Raw genomic sequence first — 20,765 nt, forward strand, 5'->3', positions numbered from 1 at the left:
CGTGGTACAAATTAAAGCAACCTGAAGAGGCCTCCACTGGGTCACAGGATCATGTCTGTATCTTAATTATCCTTGCTGCCTATTTATTACATGTCCACATTCCCTCAAACAGAAACTCTGTATAGTTTAATAAATGGATTAGAAGCATGTCTTGTGTCACTTTCTTGTGTGTCCTCTGTTGCTAACAAGTTTTCTAACACTGTATACAGTTACTTTTTAGTGAAGGACACTTGTTAAAGCAATAGGACACTGGCACCATTTTCCCCTTTCTCTTGCTATGAATTATCTCAAAACTCTGTATTGAACCAAATACCGAGCTTTTGCAGACAGACACTAATAGGCTCCACCCTAAATTCAGGTTCCACCCTTTAGCAATGAATTCCAAGCCATAGCTCCCATTGGGTACTGCACCATGAGCACTTAACCCTCAATAAAACCTCCAGAACTAGTAGCTGGTGTGTGGGGGGAGGGGGGGGGAGAAGAGAGAGGCTCTTACTAGCAATGAAGGACTGGCGTGTCTCTGCACCCCTCCCTAAAGAGAGGCTCTTCCTGTCTCTATCACAGCACAAGTTAAGGGAAGACCAATGGAGAGACGAAGGTGCGTTCTCCAAAGCACACATAAAGCAAGTTTTCTCAGGAGACCCTTTCAATATTGCAAACCCAAGACCACTGATTAATAACAAAACAAGACTTTTCATAAGGGTTTCTTGACAAGCCAAGTCTGAAAGGAAATGACTGTTGTGTATCGCCTTGTAGAGACCATACACCCATAACAACACATGGGCTTCCTGCATCCATCCTGTTCTTAAAATATAATTGCATTCCTCTTCAGCATCTGAGGGCAAAAGCTGCAGTGCGGTCTGACTACTACCATTGTGTATTTTCCATCACACTCTTTTTGCCTTGGGTATTCCCATTAGACAAATTATGGCAACCCAATTTGCTCTCTACTTTGCACTAGTAAAGTATTACCAGTATTATCATCAAAGCCCAAGAACAAATCATCAGGGCAAGGGGTGGATTGGCCTTGCAAAATTCAAAATAAACTGTAAACATAGGAATACCAAACTGCTGTTTTTGTTTAGCTTTACAAGATCTACAAACTTCTCATTGAAGAGGAAAGGTTAAGCCAGTGTTTATATGCTGCAATCAACATTTTATTCACTAGCTTCAACTGCAGTTCAACCACCCACCACACAACAGTGTTCTTGGAAAAGAGAAAATGTTTATCTTGTTTCGGTACAGAACTGCAGATGCCAGCAAACCTGAAATCAACCTCCCCACCACCACATGCATACTTCTGACATACTGCCATTGAAAGAAAACTACACATAGCTCTTACAAATCACCGTAAAAACCACAACAAGGTCCTGGGTACTGCTCCTCAGATGAGTACCCATACAGATGCCCAAGACTGTTTTTTATGCACATCAGCTATATGAACATCCCAGTATCTCTGACAAACTCCCTCAGACTCTTTGCCAACACCTGGCTAGCTGCAACACCACCAAAGAGTACGTCTTTCATACACCACCTCTGCAAGCCTCTCAGGTACTGGAGAGAAATGAGAAATGTTTCAAAGACCTTTCCCACCAAGGCGAGGGACAGACATTACACATAAATCAGTTTAAGTGACCAGAAACTGGTTTAAACCTGTAACAGAACAGATGTTCAGTGCACATGAGCCAGTTTGAAAATGGCTGAAACTGGCTTGAGATAAACCTGGTTGAATGTAGCATCAGGCTTAACTGATTTGGCCCAAACTGGTTTATGCAATGTCTGTCCCAGACCCCTTCCTGGTTTAAGATAAACCAGACTCCCCCAGCATCCTGGCATGCTCTCTGGACTGGGCTGGGCTCTGCTCCGCTCCAGAGCTAGGCTGGCCTCTCCCCTCTGCTCTCCAGCCAGAGCAGGGACAAGACATGGCAAGACACTGGGCAGCATGGACCTGTTAAAGCAAAGTAGGCAGGGAGGGGATTAATTCTTCCCTTCTTCCCCTCCTGCCCCACCGCAGCCAGGATCTGCCTGTCAGCCTGGCCAGGCAGTCTTGCTTAGAGCCCCCCCTCCTGTCTTACCCCTGCTCCTTTCCCACTGCCATGGGGTGAGGAGGGGGGGGATCCATGCAATGCTGCCTGACCTCAGATGGGGACTCTTCCCATCCTTCCCCCCACCCCCGCAGGTCAGGGAGGGGGGCTCTGTTCCATGCTGGGGGGGTACTCTTCCCCCTCCTCCTCCTCTGCCCCCACTGCTGAGGGGTGGGGACTGGGGGCTCTGTGCAGGCTTCCCAGCCTGGCCCCAGCCCCAGAGGAGATGAACACTTCCCCCCTCCCCCCCACGGGGCAGGGGGGTCTCTGTTTAGTGCAGGGGGGAGCTCTTTCCCATCCTTTTCCCTCCCCCACAACTGCAGGGCAAGGAGGGGAGGCTCTTGTGGTGCTACCCAGCCCAACCGGGGCATGAGGAGCAGCTGTAATGGAGCTGCAGCTGCCAGGGGGGGTGGCCCCAGAACTGCAGCCCGGGCTGGCCTTGCTCAGCCCTGGCTAAGGTAACTGCTTGATGGGACTGGGTCAGGCCACAGGGGCAGGGCCACCCTTGGCGGGTGCAGCTCGATAACAGGAAGGCAAGTGCAGATGAGCAGCTGCTTCCCCCGTCAGTGAATGCAGCCCGGCATGCACAGCTGGTGGCTAGCCAGGAAGTGACTTATCTGGGCTGCTCAGCAACTGCCCAGCTGCACTCACCTCCCCATCACTGAGCTGTACCTGCTAGGGGCGGGCCCACCCTTGTGGGCTGGCCCAGCCCAACCCCACCAAGCAGCTGCCACTCCTAGCAGCCATGGCTCTGTTACAGTCTCTGGCTGGACCCTGGCTGGGCCGGGCTAGGGAGCACTGCAAGAGCCTCTGCTACCCATGCTGTGGCAGTGGAGGGTTGGGGCAGGAGGACAGGGAAGAGTCCCCCCCCCCAGCATGGAACAGAGCCCCTCTCCCTGCCCTGTGTGTGTGGGGGGGCAGGGGTTGGCAAAGAGTCCCCATCTGGGGCCAGGCAACATCACATGGAGCCCCACCCCTCTACCTCTCGGTGGTGGGGGAGAAGCAGGGGGAAGAGTCCCCCTCCAGGGCCGAGTAGCCTTGCAGTGCCAAGGTTGGGGTTTAAACCCCTCCTTGGTCTAACTCAGGCCTGCAAGGGCCTTGCCAGACCCCCCTCAGCTCAGTGTCCCTGCTGGAAGGAAGGACTGCTCTAGCATCCCAGGACTTCTGGCCTAAGCCACTGTAGGCACGTGCTGAACATCTATCCACTTGCAAACCGGTTCACTCTCTGCAGGTTAGACTAACAAGCAAAGACTGAATCAATTCAGGCTCAGGCTTTTTGAATGCTGTCCCTAGCCCAAGGGTCACACTTAGTTAAGAGCACTGTGCTTGTAAGCAATAGACACCAGCTGGTCTCACAAGCACGGGGTTTTAACTGTGTGACATTTGGTGGGAAAAGTATTTGAAACATTTCTCATTTCTCTCTAATACCTCAGACAGGCTTGCAGAGGTGCTATATGCAACATGTGCTCACCCAGAGATCACAGATGATACCTTAAAGTCATGGATCTGTTGGAACAAATTGGGAATCTATAAGTGATGCCACTAGAGATGGCAGTTCCCTGATAAGGCCAACCATGGTTATTACATCAGTAGTGTCTAACCATGTGGGCCAAACAGGTCTGCATACCAGACAGAAGTGGTCAAGGTGGGTGTGTGTTGGAGTGAACAGTTAACCCATGCAGAAGAGTCAAAGCAGCAGTGAAGCCAACATTCACCATACAGCAGTATGAGAATGGCTTGCGTGGATAGAAACATTATTGAAGGAATCCTTACCCCACAGTGATCTGAGGATAGCAGATGTAAAAGGGAGGTGCTTTGGTTTATATATTGCAAGAATTAGCCGTTAGGCAAAACACAATAATTTCTTAGGTAAAGCAAAAGAATACAAGAGTGATTAGAGCCCAAAGCTGGGCAAACAGTTCTTCAAAATACCTGTGGCAGGTCTTCAAAATCTCAGTGGAAAGTCAGCCCCTGCAACTCAGTTTAAAACCATCAGTGGGTAAAAAGCCCTAACAGACACCCTGAGTAAATAGGCTCATCTCCCACTGGCATAGAGCACTTAAGAGATTCTTGAGGTTTAGACATCCTGAATGCTGCAAGGGCTTTACATTTTGCAAATGTTTGATGAGCTTCTGAAATTGTTGCTCAGCTAACCCCCAGACCTAGGATATATTTAGATTTTAAAGCTACAAGAAACTTTCCAGGGAAATCTGGCCCTTGTTTGAGCCTCACCTCACTCCATCTAGTTATTCATAGCACTCTCCAGCCTTGCCATGCCCAAGCTACCAGCTCATTAAATCCTCCGTTGTTATAGTCCTGACGGCACTCCAGCCAAGCCTCTCCTCTTTAGCTTTGCCTTGAACTAATAGGATTAGTGTTCAGTTGTGTGGTCTCGGTCAGGTTGTGATTTATAACTGCTGGTATGGTTCTCCTGTGCACTCCTTTCCAACAAGCCCCCAAAAACCCTCTTGTCCCCCATGTCTTCCAGACCACAAAGTACAGGCCATTTGGCTGAATTGCACGTTCCACTAACATGTTTTCAGTTAAAAAATAAATGCTAGAGAGTAATGCTAACCTCCAGCATGCTCTCAGGTTCCCTCCCCTGTGCCATTAGAGTCTTGTCAGAGCCATGACCTGTCCTCTCACTCTGTCTACACTGTGTAATTATCCTGCTAGCTGGTGGTTTGGCACCATATTTGAGAACATGTTGGCTCATCAGGTGCATTTTAAAAGTTTTTCTACTGAATTTGGTACTCAAGGGAATTACTGCCGCAGTAAAGAAAAGCAAGGCTGTCAAGCTGAAGGAGGGGCTAAGTCTGTGCACTATGCCAAGACGCTTCTCTCCCTACACTTCCTCCCCTCTCCCTCTGCTCTCCCTCCTCCCCCCCTCCCCCCCGCCCCAAGCAACGTAGCCCAATATGATGTCATGATATTTGCCCTGAAGAGAAGACTTATAATGGTCACAGATAGTGACGGATAACTAGCAGGTGAGTCCATTAAACTGGGGGTATCACCCACTGAGTGCAGGAGACTTGACAAGGCTGAAAAGAAAATGTGTCAGAGCCAAGAGCAAAAACAAAAAAAGAGAAAAAGGCCTGCTTGAAGGGCAATAATGCTATGATAAGCTATTCATTTTGCATATTACCCAAAGGGGTCATGTCTTCCCCTTTTATTGATCTTTTCTTTTATACACATTAAACTCTCAAATGGGGCCTTTATTTGAAAAGACAGCTGTCCCTCTTTCACTCAGCACAGCATCCTGAACATTCACACAGTGAAAAGCACTCCCTGCTGTGCATGAACCATGAAATGTGTTTGAAAATAAAGCTTTTGATTAAAACTGACAATTCCGAGCCTCCCATGCCATCCCCCAAGCTTAAAAAAATGACATCATCTGTGACACCAATAGCATGGGGAGATCCCAGCGTCAAAGAATGTTGCCCTGTCCTTTCCTGATTTCATAATGCAATAAACTAATGTCCACAGGAGACAAATGTTAAAAGCTTCATATCTCAGCCTCTATGTACACAGGAAGTTTGCAAGTGAACAGCTTGCACATTCAAATGCTAGATGGTTACACATCTCAAGACCATTTCCATGTGCAAATATTTTTTGAAAAAAAGTAAAGATCCTCTGGTAAATTGGCTTTAGTACCTAAAATTTTACCCCAAATTTTGGTCTTATCCAGGATTTCATAGTTGTTAATGTCTCTTCAGCAAGAGGGTTGCACTCAGCTACCTATATTTGACTGTTTCAACAGAAAACATGTTTCCAAAGGAAATAAAAGCTGGTCTGAGTTCTCCATCTCTGCTATATACCTCTCTTGAGTTACCTATAGTGCCTGCAGTAGTTAAACTCATTTGACCATTACTGAACAGGCATATACCTTTTGCCGGTCCCTTCAATGATCATTTAAGAGAAATTCCATTATATATTCCTCATTTTATATGAGGTGAGAACCACATGGTTTTTCAGGCACAGTTCAATGTAGTTAACTTAAAGCTGAAATGCAGAGCACTTATAACAGTGCAGTAAGCAGGGTAAAATCCCTAATCAGTAATAGGATCTTTGAATGAGCAATTGCATTTTACAAGAATTATTTGAGAATCAGTTCCTCCCACATGTGCAAAATCTATTAGATTCTATGGTCAAGATTTAGGATTTCCTTTACAATACCTAAAGACAACACAGCCTTCTTGAGCAATTCCCCACTCTGTCAGCAACCAAGGCTGAGGAGAAACAGAATCCTAAACTGAGGCTCTGGCAGGTAAGTAAAGAAGGAACTGGATTTTCAGCACTCAACCTCACTGCTCCCTTCAGTTCCTTCCTCATTCTCATCTACACCCTCCATTACTATTACTATTAGCATAGCACCTAGGAGCTATAAGCATGGATTAGGACCCCACAAGTAAAAGTCCTATACTCATGCTTCACCCTTGTATGCTCCCCTACCCCCATATGCATGCAGTGCACTCCCCACACTGCATACTTATGCTATTCTTTTTTAATTTCCTCCACAGTGCCAGTAAGACACCATCACCAAAGGTTTAGAAAAAAAACAAACAATGCATCATATTTACTTGCATCCAAGACCACTCTGAATTTAAGACACCGCCCCCAATAATTCTATACATGGAAAATGTATAAATTTGTTATAATTTTCCATGTATAGAATCTAAATATTGGAGGGTTGTCTTAAATTAGCACCCTCACCCCCACCATCACTGCAGCAGAGCAAGCAGTGGCATGGGGGACAGGCAGGGAGGCAGGCAGTGAGGGAGTCAAGCAGCCTGCCTCCAGCCATATATTCCCCCCAACTGATCCCTCTATGCCTGCACTTTCCCTCCCCCTGCTGCCTTCATCCCCCTGCCACCACCTCTGTTCCTCCCCATTCCCCTCCCCTCCCAATCTCTGTCCCCACACTTACCCTCAGCTCCAGCAGACTCCAGCCCTGCTCCACCCCAGGGCATGGAGCATGTGCTTGCTCCAGCCCCCACACATGGAGCACATGCTTGCTCCAGCCTCAGCACATACTCCATGCGTCAGAAACAAGTGAGGCTGCAGCAGTGTAAGCAGGGGGGTCAGAGCCTGTGGCAGGTGAGGGGGAGATGGGGAAGAAGGAGGTTGCTGTAGGGGGGGGTACAGGCAGTGGCAGGAAGGCAGACAGGGGACAGAGGTGGCAGACAGCAGCTGCAGCTTAGACCCTGACCCTGGATCAGGGCTGGAGCCAAAGCTGCTGCAGCTGCTTGTCTTGCCTTTTGCCTTGTATTCAGTTCCAAGATGAGCTTCCCCCACCCAATCTTAAATGAAGAAAGAAACCTCATCTTGAAATTGAGTAAATATGGTAATAACCAGGGGAAACTACTGATTTTGCAAGCACTGAACACATCCTGTCTACCTGTGAATAGTCCAATTGCAGACAATGGCATTATTTCAGGGGCAAATCCAGCCAGGGTCAGTGGTATGGTCATACATGCCTTTACCTGGGCCTTGCTTGCTGTACAGTAAGCTCTCTGAACTCAGCAGCATGTCAGCCCACCTCAGCCCAACTGGAGTTCCACGTGTGCTGTGAGTTCTGAGCTCACCAGCTGGTCAGCACAGGGTCCCTGCTTTCATGTGACATTCAAAGGATGAGTACCACTGCTGTTTTCCCTTCTCCTCTCCTCTCTGCTTCCCCCGCCACACCTAATGCAGCAGCAGGGGAAAAGAGGGAGTAAGCAGCTGGGCTCCAGAGCTACATGAAAGCAGGAGCTGACCACTGTTGCTATCTATTCCCTCTTTTCCCCTGCTGCTGACGGGCAATAAGGGTGACGGTGGGAGAATGGTGGTAGCACTCACCAGCTGGGCTGTGGAACCATGCAAAAGCAGGGACTCTGGCCAGATCCTGCACCAACCAGATGATGAACTCAGAGTTCACACCACATCGGAACACCAGCTGGAGCTGCACAGACATGCTGGTGAGCTCAGAGAGCTCGTTGGCATTTAAGATCATGGTAAAGTGGGGGGGTGTGGTCACACCAGATTGGCTGTGTGCCATTTGCACAATGGCCACACCTTCCTTGCCAGGACCCTGGATCTGCCCATGCTTACGTGTATAAACACGTACCCAAGTGTTTGCATGACCTGGGTCTCAGCTGGGCAGCTCCTAAGGTTTTGTGTGTGTGTGTGTGTGTGTGTGTGTGTGTGTGTGTGTGTGTGTGTGTGTGTGTGTGTGTGTGTGTGTGTTTACCTTCACCTATTCAGCCTATAAAGGTCTTGGGGCAGAAGCTTCATCTTTCTTTAGGTCTTTTGCATTACTGAGCAAAATCTTGGAGCTTAATAAATAAACCATGAAAATACATCAGAATAGAAATATTCAGAAACTTTGTTTAAAAATATAAATGTCTTTGTACATTTTAATTCTGTGTCTATACACAGGCATGGCCATCTTTTTATATAATAATACCAGATGACAGTAGAGGATGCTAATGCCAATTAAGAGAGCCTAAGAAACAGCGCAGTATAGCAGGTTTGCAATAATCTAGTCACCTGGTCACAACTATGATCACAGCAACAGACAGAAAACAAATAATTGTGAATTAAACACACAGTTTTCCTTTATAGTTCTAAGTGCTGTCCCCAACACGTCAGTCTTCTGTGGGTGTCTTGGGAATTCAGATGATTGCTTTGCACTAATACTAATGGGAGGCTAAAAGATTGTAATTTTCTGCATATCGTGTTGTAGCTAATATACCCTTAGGCAAACCAACAATATAGCTCTACTACTGACTGTAAGGGTAGGTCATAAGCGGAAGGAGAAAATATTATTTGCGGGAGCTGAATGTGTGTGTGTGCTTGCGTGTATGCACACACACTTCCCCGGCTCAGCAGGTAAGTCTGTCATGGGGAAGAGGTGTGGGGAGGCAGATAGAAGCCCCTGCAGTGAGGGAGGGAATGGGGCAGAGGCAGGGGCAGTGGCTGGGGTGAATGGGGCCCTGGGGCCAGGGCAGACTGTGGGATGCTCAGAGCCCAGACAGCTCATCCAGGGGCGGGGGGGCTCCCACTGCTGCATGCATCCTGGCAGAGGCCCAGGGGGCTACAACCTGGCCTGGGGCCCCATTCACCCCAGCCCCTGACTCCCCCTGACTCTTCCCTACTCCCTCCTGCACTGTGGAGCCCTCAATCTGGCCCCCCTTCCCCTTCACAGAGTACACTGACATTTGCCTGGCTGCTGTACTGAACAGTAATCCACATGGCGGGGCTGCGACGATGGCTGGCTCTGATCCTGGCTGCATGTCTGAGTGTGCACACTCCTTCCCTCCTGCTGCAACAGCCCAGAGCCCACAGCTGGGCTGCCCTGTGGCCCTACTCACTGCCCTGCGTGTGTGGGAGCTCAGCCCCATTAGCCCCAGCCTTCCATCACCTATGGGTAAGATAAGACTGTTTTGTGTCTATATTTTTAAAAGTCTTCATAAATTTGTCACCTAGTGCATACATAAGACTTTCCATGAAAAAAAGAAGAGAAGTAAACAAATGAAACATAGAATAGTTGCTCCCATTCTCCAGCTTAGTACTGTCCCAGGAGCTGCTGCACAGTATATGTCATCTGGTCCTCCTGACATTACTTTAGAACCCAGTTATAGTAAGGTTTCAAGAGCAGAATCCATGTCTCCCACTTCCAGATAGTCAAGCAGACAGCAATAGGGTAGAAAAGGCAACAGAGTTAGAAGAAATTTCTCTCCAGACCTCATCTGGTGCACAGATACTGCACCAGGCATCCAACTAGGGAGGGAATGAGGAAGAGAAGCAAGACTGATATAAAAGCAATGACTGAGAAAGAGACAAACACCTCTGTGCATACTGCTCAAATCTGCAGATATTTAGATGCCAAATACTCAGCAGAGCATAAATTCTAAAACATTAATAGTAAAACAAATATTGATCTTCTATGTCCTCTGGCTTTGTAGGAATATATATATTTCAGTCCCTTTTTGCCTTTTTTGGTAATAGACAATGAAAGGAAAACTCCTCCAAGTAATGCAGGATGGGAAATAGGAAGTAGGGCAATGATTCTCAACCAGGGTGCTACAGCACCCTGGGGTGCCATAAGATCCTTTTAAGGATGCCACAGGGTCTATGCAATATTAGCACTTTTACATGTTCAATTACTCAAACATGATTCACAAGATAAATCTAGAGATTTCACATTGGAATCAACAGGATCAAATGCATTCTGACCTGTTGTGATCTTTCTGAGTTCTTTGCAACAGAAGAATTGCTCTAATATTTTCCCATAGTCATAAAACAAGAGCTGGCCTTCTCGAAGAGGTGCCTTAAGTCTAAACAAGGTGTGCCTTGAATCTAGCAATTTTGAGAATCACTGATGTAGGGTGCAGGGGTATCAAAAGAGGCTGTTCAACACTGATGGAGGGAAGTTCACAATTGCCTGGAAGAGGCCTGGAAACAAGGAGGGAGAATTCCCTGAAACACAAGACCCCCACAGTCAATGGAATATACACTCCTAAGTGACTTAGGAAATTTTGACGACATTACTGTTTGCCAACCTGATGAAACAGACAACAAGAAAACCATTAGATGTTTTCCCTTCTCTGTTCACTAGAGAAAAAACAGATTTTACAGAATTTCCTGGAATTTGGGGAAAACCATTGTGGTAGAAGAGGAGACAGCATTTCCCTGTCTCTCTCCCCCTTCAGTACAACCAAAATAAATGGAAGATTCTTCACTCTGAGGAAGATGATGTGAAAGAACCCCATACTTTATACTTCTCTCCTTTCTTTCCAGAGGGAACCATCCCTCCTTTTCACCCATCCAAACAACCTAACCTTAGTGCTTCCCAGCCAAACAGGTGTTCTGGACAGCAGCCATAACCCACAAGGCTTCTGCAGGGATCTCCATACAGAGCTTTTTGTTTAAAAGTCATAAACCTCCACCCCAGTCTGTCAGAGTTCTGCAAAATCATTAACCATTTGTGTGCCTGCAGAATAAGCAATATCATTCTTGCTAACATTTCCCCACAACAAGAACTGATTCAGTTCAGGGATACCTTGCTTCAGTCACCTCCCAGATGTAGCTTTCATCTACTTTCCTCCTGTGTTGCTGATGGTGTTTAACTTATTCACTTAGCTCACACCCTCTCAGACAGCAGCTTCAACACTATCTTCCAGATCTAGCTTCAAATATGGGGAAGGAGAAAAGAGATCTTAGAAGTCATCCATGCCTTAAATCAAACCACTGACCACGACAAGTAAACACTAAGGGTCTAACTCAACTAGCGATTTTGCAGATTTCTCAATTACTGCAAAATCCAGGATTGTCCACATAATCAACTTAAAATAAAACTTAATAAAAATCAAATGCTGGCTCCTCAATGGCAGCTAGCAGTCCTCTGCCACTGCAGACCACTTCATAGCCTACCTGGGGGCTTGGGGAGGAAAGCGCTGGTTGGTGGCAGGATGGCACAAAGGGCAGCTGATAAGATGGCAGCCACCCCCTGGTCCCTCCTGCCCCCACCTTGGCCTCTTCATTATTCAGCACCGAGGAGCAGGGACACACAAAAGGCATTCAGCAGACAAGATGGTGGTCTCCCTGTCATCTCGCCTCCCTCCACCCTCCTCTCTGACAATCAGCACTGAAGGGCAAAGGCAGCAGAGTACATCCAGGAAATATCCATGGAATTTGCTATTTATGCCATGACCAATGCACAAAAATTGTTTAGTTTCTCTACATTTTAAGTAGATCCGTAGTAAACACCAGCCAGATAGCAACAAACACTGCCCTAGTATTTACAGGAATAAAAAGGTACACAGGAGTGGAAGTAGCCTCAAAACAATCTGCAGTGGCAATGCACATGATCCACAGCCTGACAGTACTTATAAAAGTACAACCAAGTTATCTATGAAATATTGTTACCCATGAGAACATGCCAGACACATAAGATGAAGGAGGAATCCATGTCCCAGTGTGCCATCCTACAGTGATTAAAAAAGGCACAGAGCTGAGTATCAAACCACTTAGCATGTCTCTGGTTTTAATTAATTCAGCTGCACAATTGTCAATCGTCAAATGTCAAAGACAACTACGTTTTATGTGAAAGAACGTTCTTTCCCCCAATTTTCGGTCTTTTCCTGAGACTTGCTTTTCAGAACTACAGATTTGTGACATCACAGTAAGTTTTATGCCAGAAGTCTGCAATAGAAAGAACAGCAGATGAGGACCTCACTATAGGGAGTGTTCCATCAATAATGATCCTTAGAAGGAAAAGGATCTGTCTTTTGTACACAGGCCCTTTCTGGTTCCTGTCTAAACCCAGTACAAAAATTCCTTCATAAAGCCCAGAAAGGAGAAGTAACAACCCTCATCAGACAAATCCATCTATCTTTCAAAGGACAAGTGGAAATGAACTGTAGTAAATAACCTGGCTAAAGAACACTCACATGTTGCATATGTAAAAAAAAATTTTTTTAATTGTGAAAACAGTCATTTTCACTATTTCCCCTTGCTTCCATCCCCACACCCGCATCTCTCAGCCCTCTTTCAGGACCAATGTTTATAAACAAACAACAAAAAAACCCTCACTATGTTCATAAGCGTTAAGACGTAATTCTGGACATGTTCTTTCCCATGAAAACGCACGACTGAGTCATCCACTGCCAGCAAGACCTCAATGTTGTAGTCATCTTTTTTGGCATGGCGTCTCTTCCGCTCCACTTCACCCAACTGGTCTTCAATTAGGTCCAGTGAGTTTGGGAGCTCACCCACACTGAAGCGTGGAACTGAAAAGGTGAAAAGAAAGGGGAAAGAAAAAGAAAAATTAAGGTCACTAAATGCCAAACAATGAGGCTTTTGCAGCATTTCCTAGCTCTAATGCAGCCACTGCCTACTTTCTTAAGTGTGTGTGCATTTGCTTCTCTGTGTGAATGCCCATAAAATATCTGTCTGATGCCTGCATTGATTCTCCCCACCACACTGGCTGGTAAGGGACAAGCAATCTGCATATGAACTATAAGAGAGAAGTCTGTCGGCAATGCCCCGAGTTTATCTGAATTCCTTACTCCCCCCCCCGAAAATTCTGGAAGGAGAGGAAAAAACTTATCAAAATAAGAAATAACAAGGTGTCTGGTGGGTGTTTAGTAACTAAACTGCAGCTTCTGGTCTTTTACTCTATGTAAGAAGGCAGTGCAGACATGCTCCATTTTTGATTCACTAGGGAACTAGAATGCAGTTTCACTCCCAGGCCTAACCAGACATTCTACTGGCAGCTCTCTCAGTCAATCACAGCTTCCCCCCGCCCAGGACACTGTCCGCTAGGGCTGTGCAAGGCTTCGGGCAGAGCTTCGAATCCGGAGAAGCTTCAGATGCTTCGGGGTCCAAAGCAGCACATCCAGGTCGCAGTGCTGGCCTCGTTAGGCTTCCAGAAGCGGTTCGGAGCTTCTGTCTCACAGATCTGGCCATAGGGTATAATGGGGGAACAATAAAATATCTATAACTTTGGTGGTTTTTGTCTGATTTCAATTACATTTTCAGGGATGATAGACTCTACAGACAGCATGAAGCCTGCCAAGTTTCAAAAAGATCGGTGCAGGGGTTTGGGGGGAACTGCCCCTCAAGCTGCAGGCAAGCAAAACTCGTGCCATTGGTGACACTGCATGTGTTAAGGCGCAGTGGGGTGACAGCTGCAGGGGTGGTGGCCCCTGCTGCAGCCATGACGCCTGCCAGCTGTCGAGGAGATCTTTGCAGGGGGGTTCTGGGGCTCTATACCCCTAGCTGCTGACAGGCAAAACTCGTGATAAGGGTGCTTGTAGGACTGACTCTCTCTGTCTTGGGGTATGGGAGACACTACCACAGGCCTGGCTGCTAAGCTACTGTGTTACCAGTTACCAATCATGATTCACTCAGGGACCAGCTCAATACACAGTTGCTAGGTAATGTAGCCAGTTAATTGCCATCAATTAGCACCTACAAAAGCAGAGACTAAGGAGAGGAAAGAATCACTACAAGCAAGCAACTGCCCCAAGACAGACAGTCAGTCCCACAAGCACCCATGTCACGAGTTTAGTCTGTCAGCACCTAGGGGTGCAGGGCCTCAGAATCCCCCTGCACTGATCTCCTTGGCAGCTGGCAGGTGTCATGGCCTCAGCAGGGGCTACCATGCCTGCAGCTGTCACCCCGCTGCGCCTTAATGCATGCAGTGTCACCCACGTCACGAGTTTTGCTTGTCCGCAGCTTGAGGTGCAGTTCCTCCCGAACCCCTACACTGATCTTCTTGAACCTTGGCAGGCTTTGTGGCCGCAGTAAGAGCTACCACCCCTGTAGTTTTGACCCCCCTGTGGTGTAACACATAGACGTGACAGGAGTTTTGCTTTCAAGAATTTGGGGCACAGTTCCCCCAAAACCCCTGCACTGATCTTCTTGAAATTTGGCAGGCTTTGTGGCCTCACCAGGGGCCACCATCCCTGCAGTTTTCACTACCCTGTGGTGTGACACACAGCTGTGACATGAGTTTGGCTTTCAAGAATTTGGGGAACAGCTTCCCCCAAACCCCTGCACCGAACTTCTTGAAACTTGGTAGGTTTCATGCTCTCAGCAGAGGCTACTATCCCTGTACGTTTCATCCAAATTGGACAAAAAACAACAAAGTTATAGATATTTCATTGATTCCCCCATTATACCCTATGTCCGGATCTCCAAGGTGGCTCCAAAGCTTCGGAGCTGCTTCGGCCAGATCGAGGCAGAAACCTGGTTTGGAGCTCTGGATCAGATAGCGGCCATCCAAAGCAGCCAGATCTGAAGCCAGATCAGATTGCTGCCGACTCACACAGGCCTACTGTCCGCCCTGGGTGCGCAGCTGAATGTCATTTTCCACATGCAAAACCGCTAAGCACGCTCCCAGCCACCAACATGTGCCCATGCTTTTTATGTCTGCAGTGAAATTTCAAAACCTTTCAGAATAATTCCAAGTGCTTTGAACATCTTTTAAGCACCTGTCCTGCCTAAACATCTCTAATGGCAGCAAGTATTCACAAGCACAGGGTCGGCATTCAAAAGTGAGGCCCCACTGTGCTAAAAGCTGTACAACATGCGTAAAAAAGAGATAGAGAGGAAACCAAAAGATGTATACAGAAGTGTAGGAAACAAGAGGGGATGAGAAGAACAACCAAGGGATGAAAAAAACCCAGCTAAATCCCTCAGATGTCATTTCTAGGAGAACCACCTCATGGGAGTTACTGAGAACAGGCACTGCCAACTCCAGAAAGGATAAATGGAGGACCAAGGTATGCTTTCTATTAAAAGCAAGTGTCATGGTGGCAAAAGTACCAAGCTAGACAGTGTAGTAATAGCACAGGAAACGGGAATGCTATTGGTCCTGTCCCTGTTCTTGTCAACATTGAATTCTCATCAAAGGCTAAAAATCTGAAGAGGAACTCCTCCCTAAATGAGTTTTAGGAGTTCTCTGAAGAGAATAATAATTTATTAGAGTGATTAGGAAATATCCCCCTACACAGGCCTCTCATTAGCAACATGATTCTCTGATTCCTGTGACCAAATATATAAATGAAGCTAGTGGGCATTAAGAGAAATTCATTGTGCCTAAGGACAAGTTACATAAAACGTGTCTCTCCTCTGGTGAAGAAGTGCTCAAAGCATGTCTACCAGGAATTTCTGTATTTGCCAATAAGGGGTTTGTTTTCAAACAGATAGATGAGATGAAGACTGAGAGGCCCAAATTGTAAGGCTGTGTTTAACTTGATCATGAACATTAAATATAGCAAAGCTAAAAGCTAACCTCACACCACAACTCAGCCCCTGACTCTCACCCTACCATCTTTAAAATAACATATCCACGCTCAGTGTTTCAAGAAATTCCTTCTCTATTTTTACCCCCTCTCCTTTTTACAGAGCAAGCTGTGACAGACACATCACACACTTACAACAGAAGTGTTGATCCACTCTTACATGATGTCTTAATTGGCCAGGTGTTTTAGTGCAGTATGGAGCAAGTAGGCAGAGTGGCCGCATTCTGCCCAGGGAGCAAAAATACTAGTAAGTCAACTCAGCCAGTGAGTTTTGCCTGAGGAACTGGAATACATCTCCTGCTGTATCACCTTCCTGTTTAGTTAATTTAATCCCTGGCCCCCAGCTCTGAAGTCCTTGTATTCACTCACTGCACAGCCAAGTTGTGGCAATGATGACTTTTACAGCTTGATTCTCCCTTGTCCTGTACCCTATACCATTGTTATGAGTGCAAAGTAGATGTATCATCTATCAGTGTCCCTGTGCTTCAAAATGGTGGCAGGGGCGCTTTATCTAAAGCTCGTTCGATGAGCTTTAGATAAAGCAACCCCGTAGCCATTTTGAAAGACAGGGACACTGATACACAAGACACTCTGGGCACTTTAATTAGAGCAGCTCCAAGATCCGCTCTATTTAAAGTGCGCCCCCACCCACTCCACTCCCAGAGCATATGTAAAAACACCCATAGTTTTTAAGTGATGCTTAACAAGCATTAGCCTATTTTAATGCAGATTAACTACACAGCATTTGTTTAGTGATGCTTTAATGTGCATTAAAATAGGCTAATGCACTTCAAAGTGCACGTGTAGACACACCCACTGGGTAGTAAACTATATGACAACATAGGGCGCATCCACACATGCAAGCACGTGCGCTTGCAGCAGCTCAAATAGAAGCAGTGAAAATTTGAGCCAGGGCTTTTTGCCTCAGCGCACATGCTCAGACTTTGTTGTGGAGCAAATTGTGCCATTTGGGGCAAAATAACCCTGCCTGGCTCCTCCCAGATCTGCAGCCGGCGGAGCTAGAGCCTGGGGCCAGCACCTGTGCTGGCCCCAGCAGTATAAAAAGTTGCCCTAGCAAGCAGCTCAGGGCTACTGTCTCTCAGAAGCTTCTGGGGCTGGGGGGCTCTGCTCAATGTCCCCCTCAGGCACACTTATTTTCATGTTTTGACCCTCTGACCCACACAACACTCCTATCCTGTTTTTTTTTATTAGTTGTCCCAAGTATTTTGTTGTGTCATTCATCCATTAGCCCCAAATGTTAGGAGCTATTAGTTAGCCTTGTGGGCCTCAGAGCCCACGATAATTGGGTGATACAAATAGTCAGGAGCTTCTGGGGCCCATCCAATTGGTATCTGGGGACACTACCCCTTGTGCCAGCTGGACTGCTGCATATCCATGTTTAAAATACCCCCAAATCCATGTTCTTCCACAATTAGAACAAAAGACCACTCTACACACACACACACACACACACACACACAGATCAATCAGTTAGGCAATGCTTTATTGGTATATTTACAATGTTAAAGCAATTTGGAAGCCTACCAGTGTCTCTATCATCATAATAAAATTAATTATAAATACAGGAAACCCTCGCTATTCGTGGGTTCAGCATTTGCGGCTTCAAATATTCGCAAATGCCAAACCCACATCTTAAATACTCTTAAAGGAGCCCTTTGGGAGCTCCGTGCTTGCCGCCGCTGCACTCCTGCCGCCACCAGCGCAGCCATGCCCCATCCCCCTGCCGCCGCGGGCACAGTGTTCATGAACACAGTGCTTTATTCACTGATTTCACTGTGTGACCTGCTCTGGTGCAAAGACAGACAATCGAACCACACCAGGCTGAGCCAGGTCCCGCTGCGCGCTGGCAGCTTCACTGCAGCTGCTCTGGCCATTCATCTCCCGCAGCTCCAGTGACATCCCCCCCACCACTCCCCACACCCCCTTGATATCTCCCTCTACACCCCATAACCCCCAACAACTCCGTCCACTCCTGACACCCCCCCAACATCCCCCGCCACTGCTCATAGCCCCTGACAACCCCCTCCACTCCTAACACGCCCCTCCAACATTACCCTGCCACTCCTCATGCACTCACGCCCACCCATACCCATAAACCCCTCCCACCCCATTCCCTAACTTACCTTGGACAGCACCGAGGGGCAGCAGAAGTACCAAAGAGATGCTCTGGCTGACACCAGAGTATCTCTTCTGGAGGACTGACTCCTGTGTTTCCTCCAGGCACGGTCTGGGACCATGCCTTGCCCCACTGTTCTCCAGAGCATTTTTTTTTTTACCCCAGGGGTCTAATTTTGTCCCTGCACTGCAAGTTTGCAAGGCTCACTTTATAAGGTTTTCAGCAGCTTTGTCACTTAGCATTCATAAAGAACTTAGAGGTTTCCAGATATAACGTGTTATATAGAGGCTAAGTATTTCTATTATTTATACTAATTTCTAAAAAAATGACCTTCCACTAAGGCAACAAGGCACTACATTTTAGACTGAAGGTAAAGCAGGGTGGGACCTTAGAAACTAACTGGTTCAGAGAAGCATGAGCTTTTGTAGATGACCACCTACTTAGTCAGATGCAGGCTACTCCAGTCTAACATGGCTAACCACCTCTCTATATTTTAGACTGCATAACACTGAAAACAGCTTGAACTAAAAAACATCTCTTCATGATGAAAAGAACATTAAATAAATGTAACAGAAACAGCAGACTTTGCCATTTAAAGGTTTACCCACATGGGAGAAGAAAATTGGGTATTTCTCTGACACAGAACACCTGCCACTTGATTTCCTTACTGATAAATGCAAAGTATACCCATATGTCTGAACAGCCCTGTGAGATCTGATTCATCTTAAGATACTTTCACCACATTTGTTCAGGGAACGGGGGGGTGGGCTGCAGTGGCACAGGCACTAAGGCATATGGTTGACAACCCAGAGATCTCAAGCTTAAGGCCAAACCAGAAGCACTCATGGCATGGCCTGTCAGATTCCAATGAATCTGCAAATTCTGCTAAATAAATACCTTCTCACACAAGGACAAGAAAAAGAAAGGAAGGCTCAGGGAGCAAAACTCAACTAACAGCATGACAGTGGACAACCAGGCTCAAATTTAGAGAAGTCCCTGGGCTCCAAGAAGCACAGCATGCAAGGAAACACAGAGGTTACCTAAAGCTCTCACAGAGCAGCTGTGAAGCCCATGCATGTAGGGTGAAGTAATTTACTTATGCACAGTGTCCTACCTTCAGTATGAAGGTCCTTGTGTGAGTCTGCTCTGTCCTGTCTGATAGCAGATCTGCGGTAGATCACATGTGCTCGCCCATTCTCTTCCTTCTCCTGCTGCCCCTTCTCCAGGGGCTCAATGAAAAACTCATTGCTGTCCGTTCGAATCAGACCAGCCTAGAATCCATGGGAAAGAAAGGGGGGAAAGGGAACAAAAAGGAAAGAAATTTTTATAAATATATATACACAGATACACAAACACACCCATAACTAATAAAAGACTGCTTTAGAGGGAAGAGGCAAACACAAAGCAAAAAGGAAACCCACAGGCCAGCATAAAGTGTCCAAAGGGGAATATGATTTAAACTCTTTAGCAGTGGCACATGCTGGCCACAGGCTTGGCATGGCATGGTACAGCACGGCAGTTAGGGTGAAAATATGTATTGTGTTATATGTGAGGATGCACCACACCATCTGCACCACTCTTCTGGTTGCAAAAGAAGAAGGAGAAAATGCAGAGCTCCATGCAACAGCTGAATCTGACAGTGTTGGTTTTAATTAAGAAGTTCTTGATAATGACAGCAGGTGATGGTATTCAGAATCATGTGTCATCAAGAAACACATCTAACTGCTACCCTTATCTGTATATTCATTAACCCTCAGCTCTTCTTCTACATCACATCATGTTTAAAACCAAACTTTCAAAGCTTATCCCCAAGAAGGAAAATTAATTGTTGAGACCAGTTGCACAGCAAGGTCCAGTTCAAGGGTAGCAATCGTTTTAATACAACTTTTGGGGCTGGGACTGGTCTGCAAATGTTGTTTTGGAGAGAACTTGGTGACATAAGAGTTTCTATTCATAATTTTATGTCCATTGTTCAGTTATAGGCTGTGTGTAGACGAAACAAGAAGCATGTGTGCACGACACTTTAAAGTGGGCTAAATGCTTTTGCACCGCTTTAATGGTGTCAGTGTTTACACGCCTCGGCGGTGTATTACGCATTAATTCCAGCTGCTGTAGGAAATTCAGCGGCATAATGCGCCTTAAATGACTTGGGGCACAGCAAGCTAAAACTTCTTCGAAAAGTTTTAGTTTGCTGCCCCTATGGCCGTGAAGTAAAGCACTGGGCTCCATGCAGTTCTGTGGCTCTGTAGGAAGCCCTGCAGGCAGCCTGGCAGCAGCCCGGGAAGGCAGGATCTGCCCAAGAAAAGTGGCAAGCCTGATCTTTATTTTCCCCCCCACGCTGAAGCCTGCCTACCTGCCTGAGCTGCACAGGGGCCCGGTGCTTCCCTCTGTGGCTGTGGAACCCCCCGGGACTGCCCAAACCGGGTGCCTGCAGGAGGGTACCACTGCAGAGGGAAGCACCAACCAACACCATCCCGCCCCGCCCCCCACCTCCCCTGCAGCCCAGAAACCACTCCACCCGCCAGCAGCTTGCCTTCCCCTCCCCACCAGAGGCAGGTCAGTCAACAGGGTGTGTGTATGATACAGGGGTTTAATCAGCCCTACATTGAAGCAGTGTTTTTTAAAACCCACTGCTTCAATTTAGGGCCCCCTACACACCCCCTTAGAAACCAAAACCACACAATCACCTGAAAGGTGGATACAGTCCCTATGATGCAGCCCTAGATTCGGTGGCCGAATGTCTGAATCCGA

General features: G+C 46.9%; 1 protein-coding gene across 5 annotated transcripts in view; it reads right to left on the reverse strand.

Moving 5' to 3' along the window:
- Positions 1–20,765, reverse strand: part of ADAMTS14 (ADAM metallopeptidase with thrombospondin type 1 motif 14) — a 134,668-nt gene that overhangs the window by 86,387 nt on the left and 27,516 nt on the right. For all 5 annotated transcript variants that reach the window (XM_059729904.1, XM_059729903.1, XM_019484328.2 and 2 more), the window contains exons 3-4: positions 19,129–19,285; positions 12,660–12,856 (exon numbers count right to left, since the gene is read on the reverse strand). In XM_059729904.1, the coding sequence (XP_059585887.1) occupies positions 12,660–12,856; positions 19,129–19,285 (354 nt within the window). The remainder of the gene's footprint in view (positions 1–12,659; positions 12,857–19,128; positions 19,286–20,765) is intronic.

This window comes from Alligator mississippiensis, chromosome 6 (genome assembly GCF_030867095.1).
Source record: "Alligator mississippiensis isolate rAllMis1 chromosome 6, rAllMis1, whole genome shotgun sequence".
In the NCBI taxonomy this organism is placed as follows: Eukaryota; Metazoa; Chordata; order Crocodylia; family Alligatoridae; genus Alligator; species Alligator mississippiensis.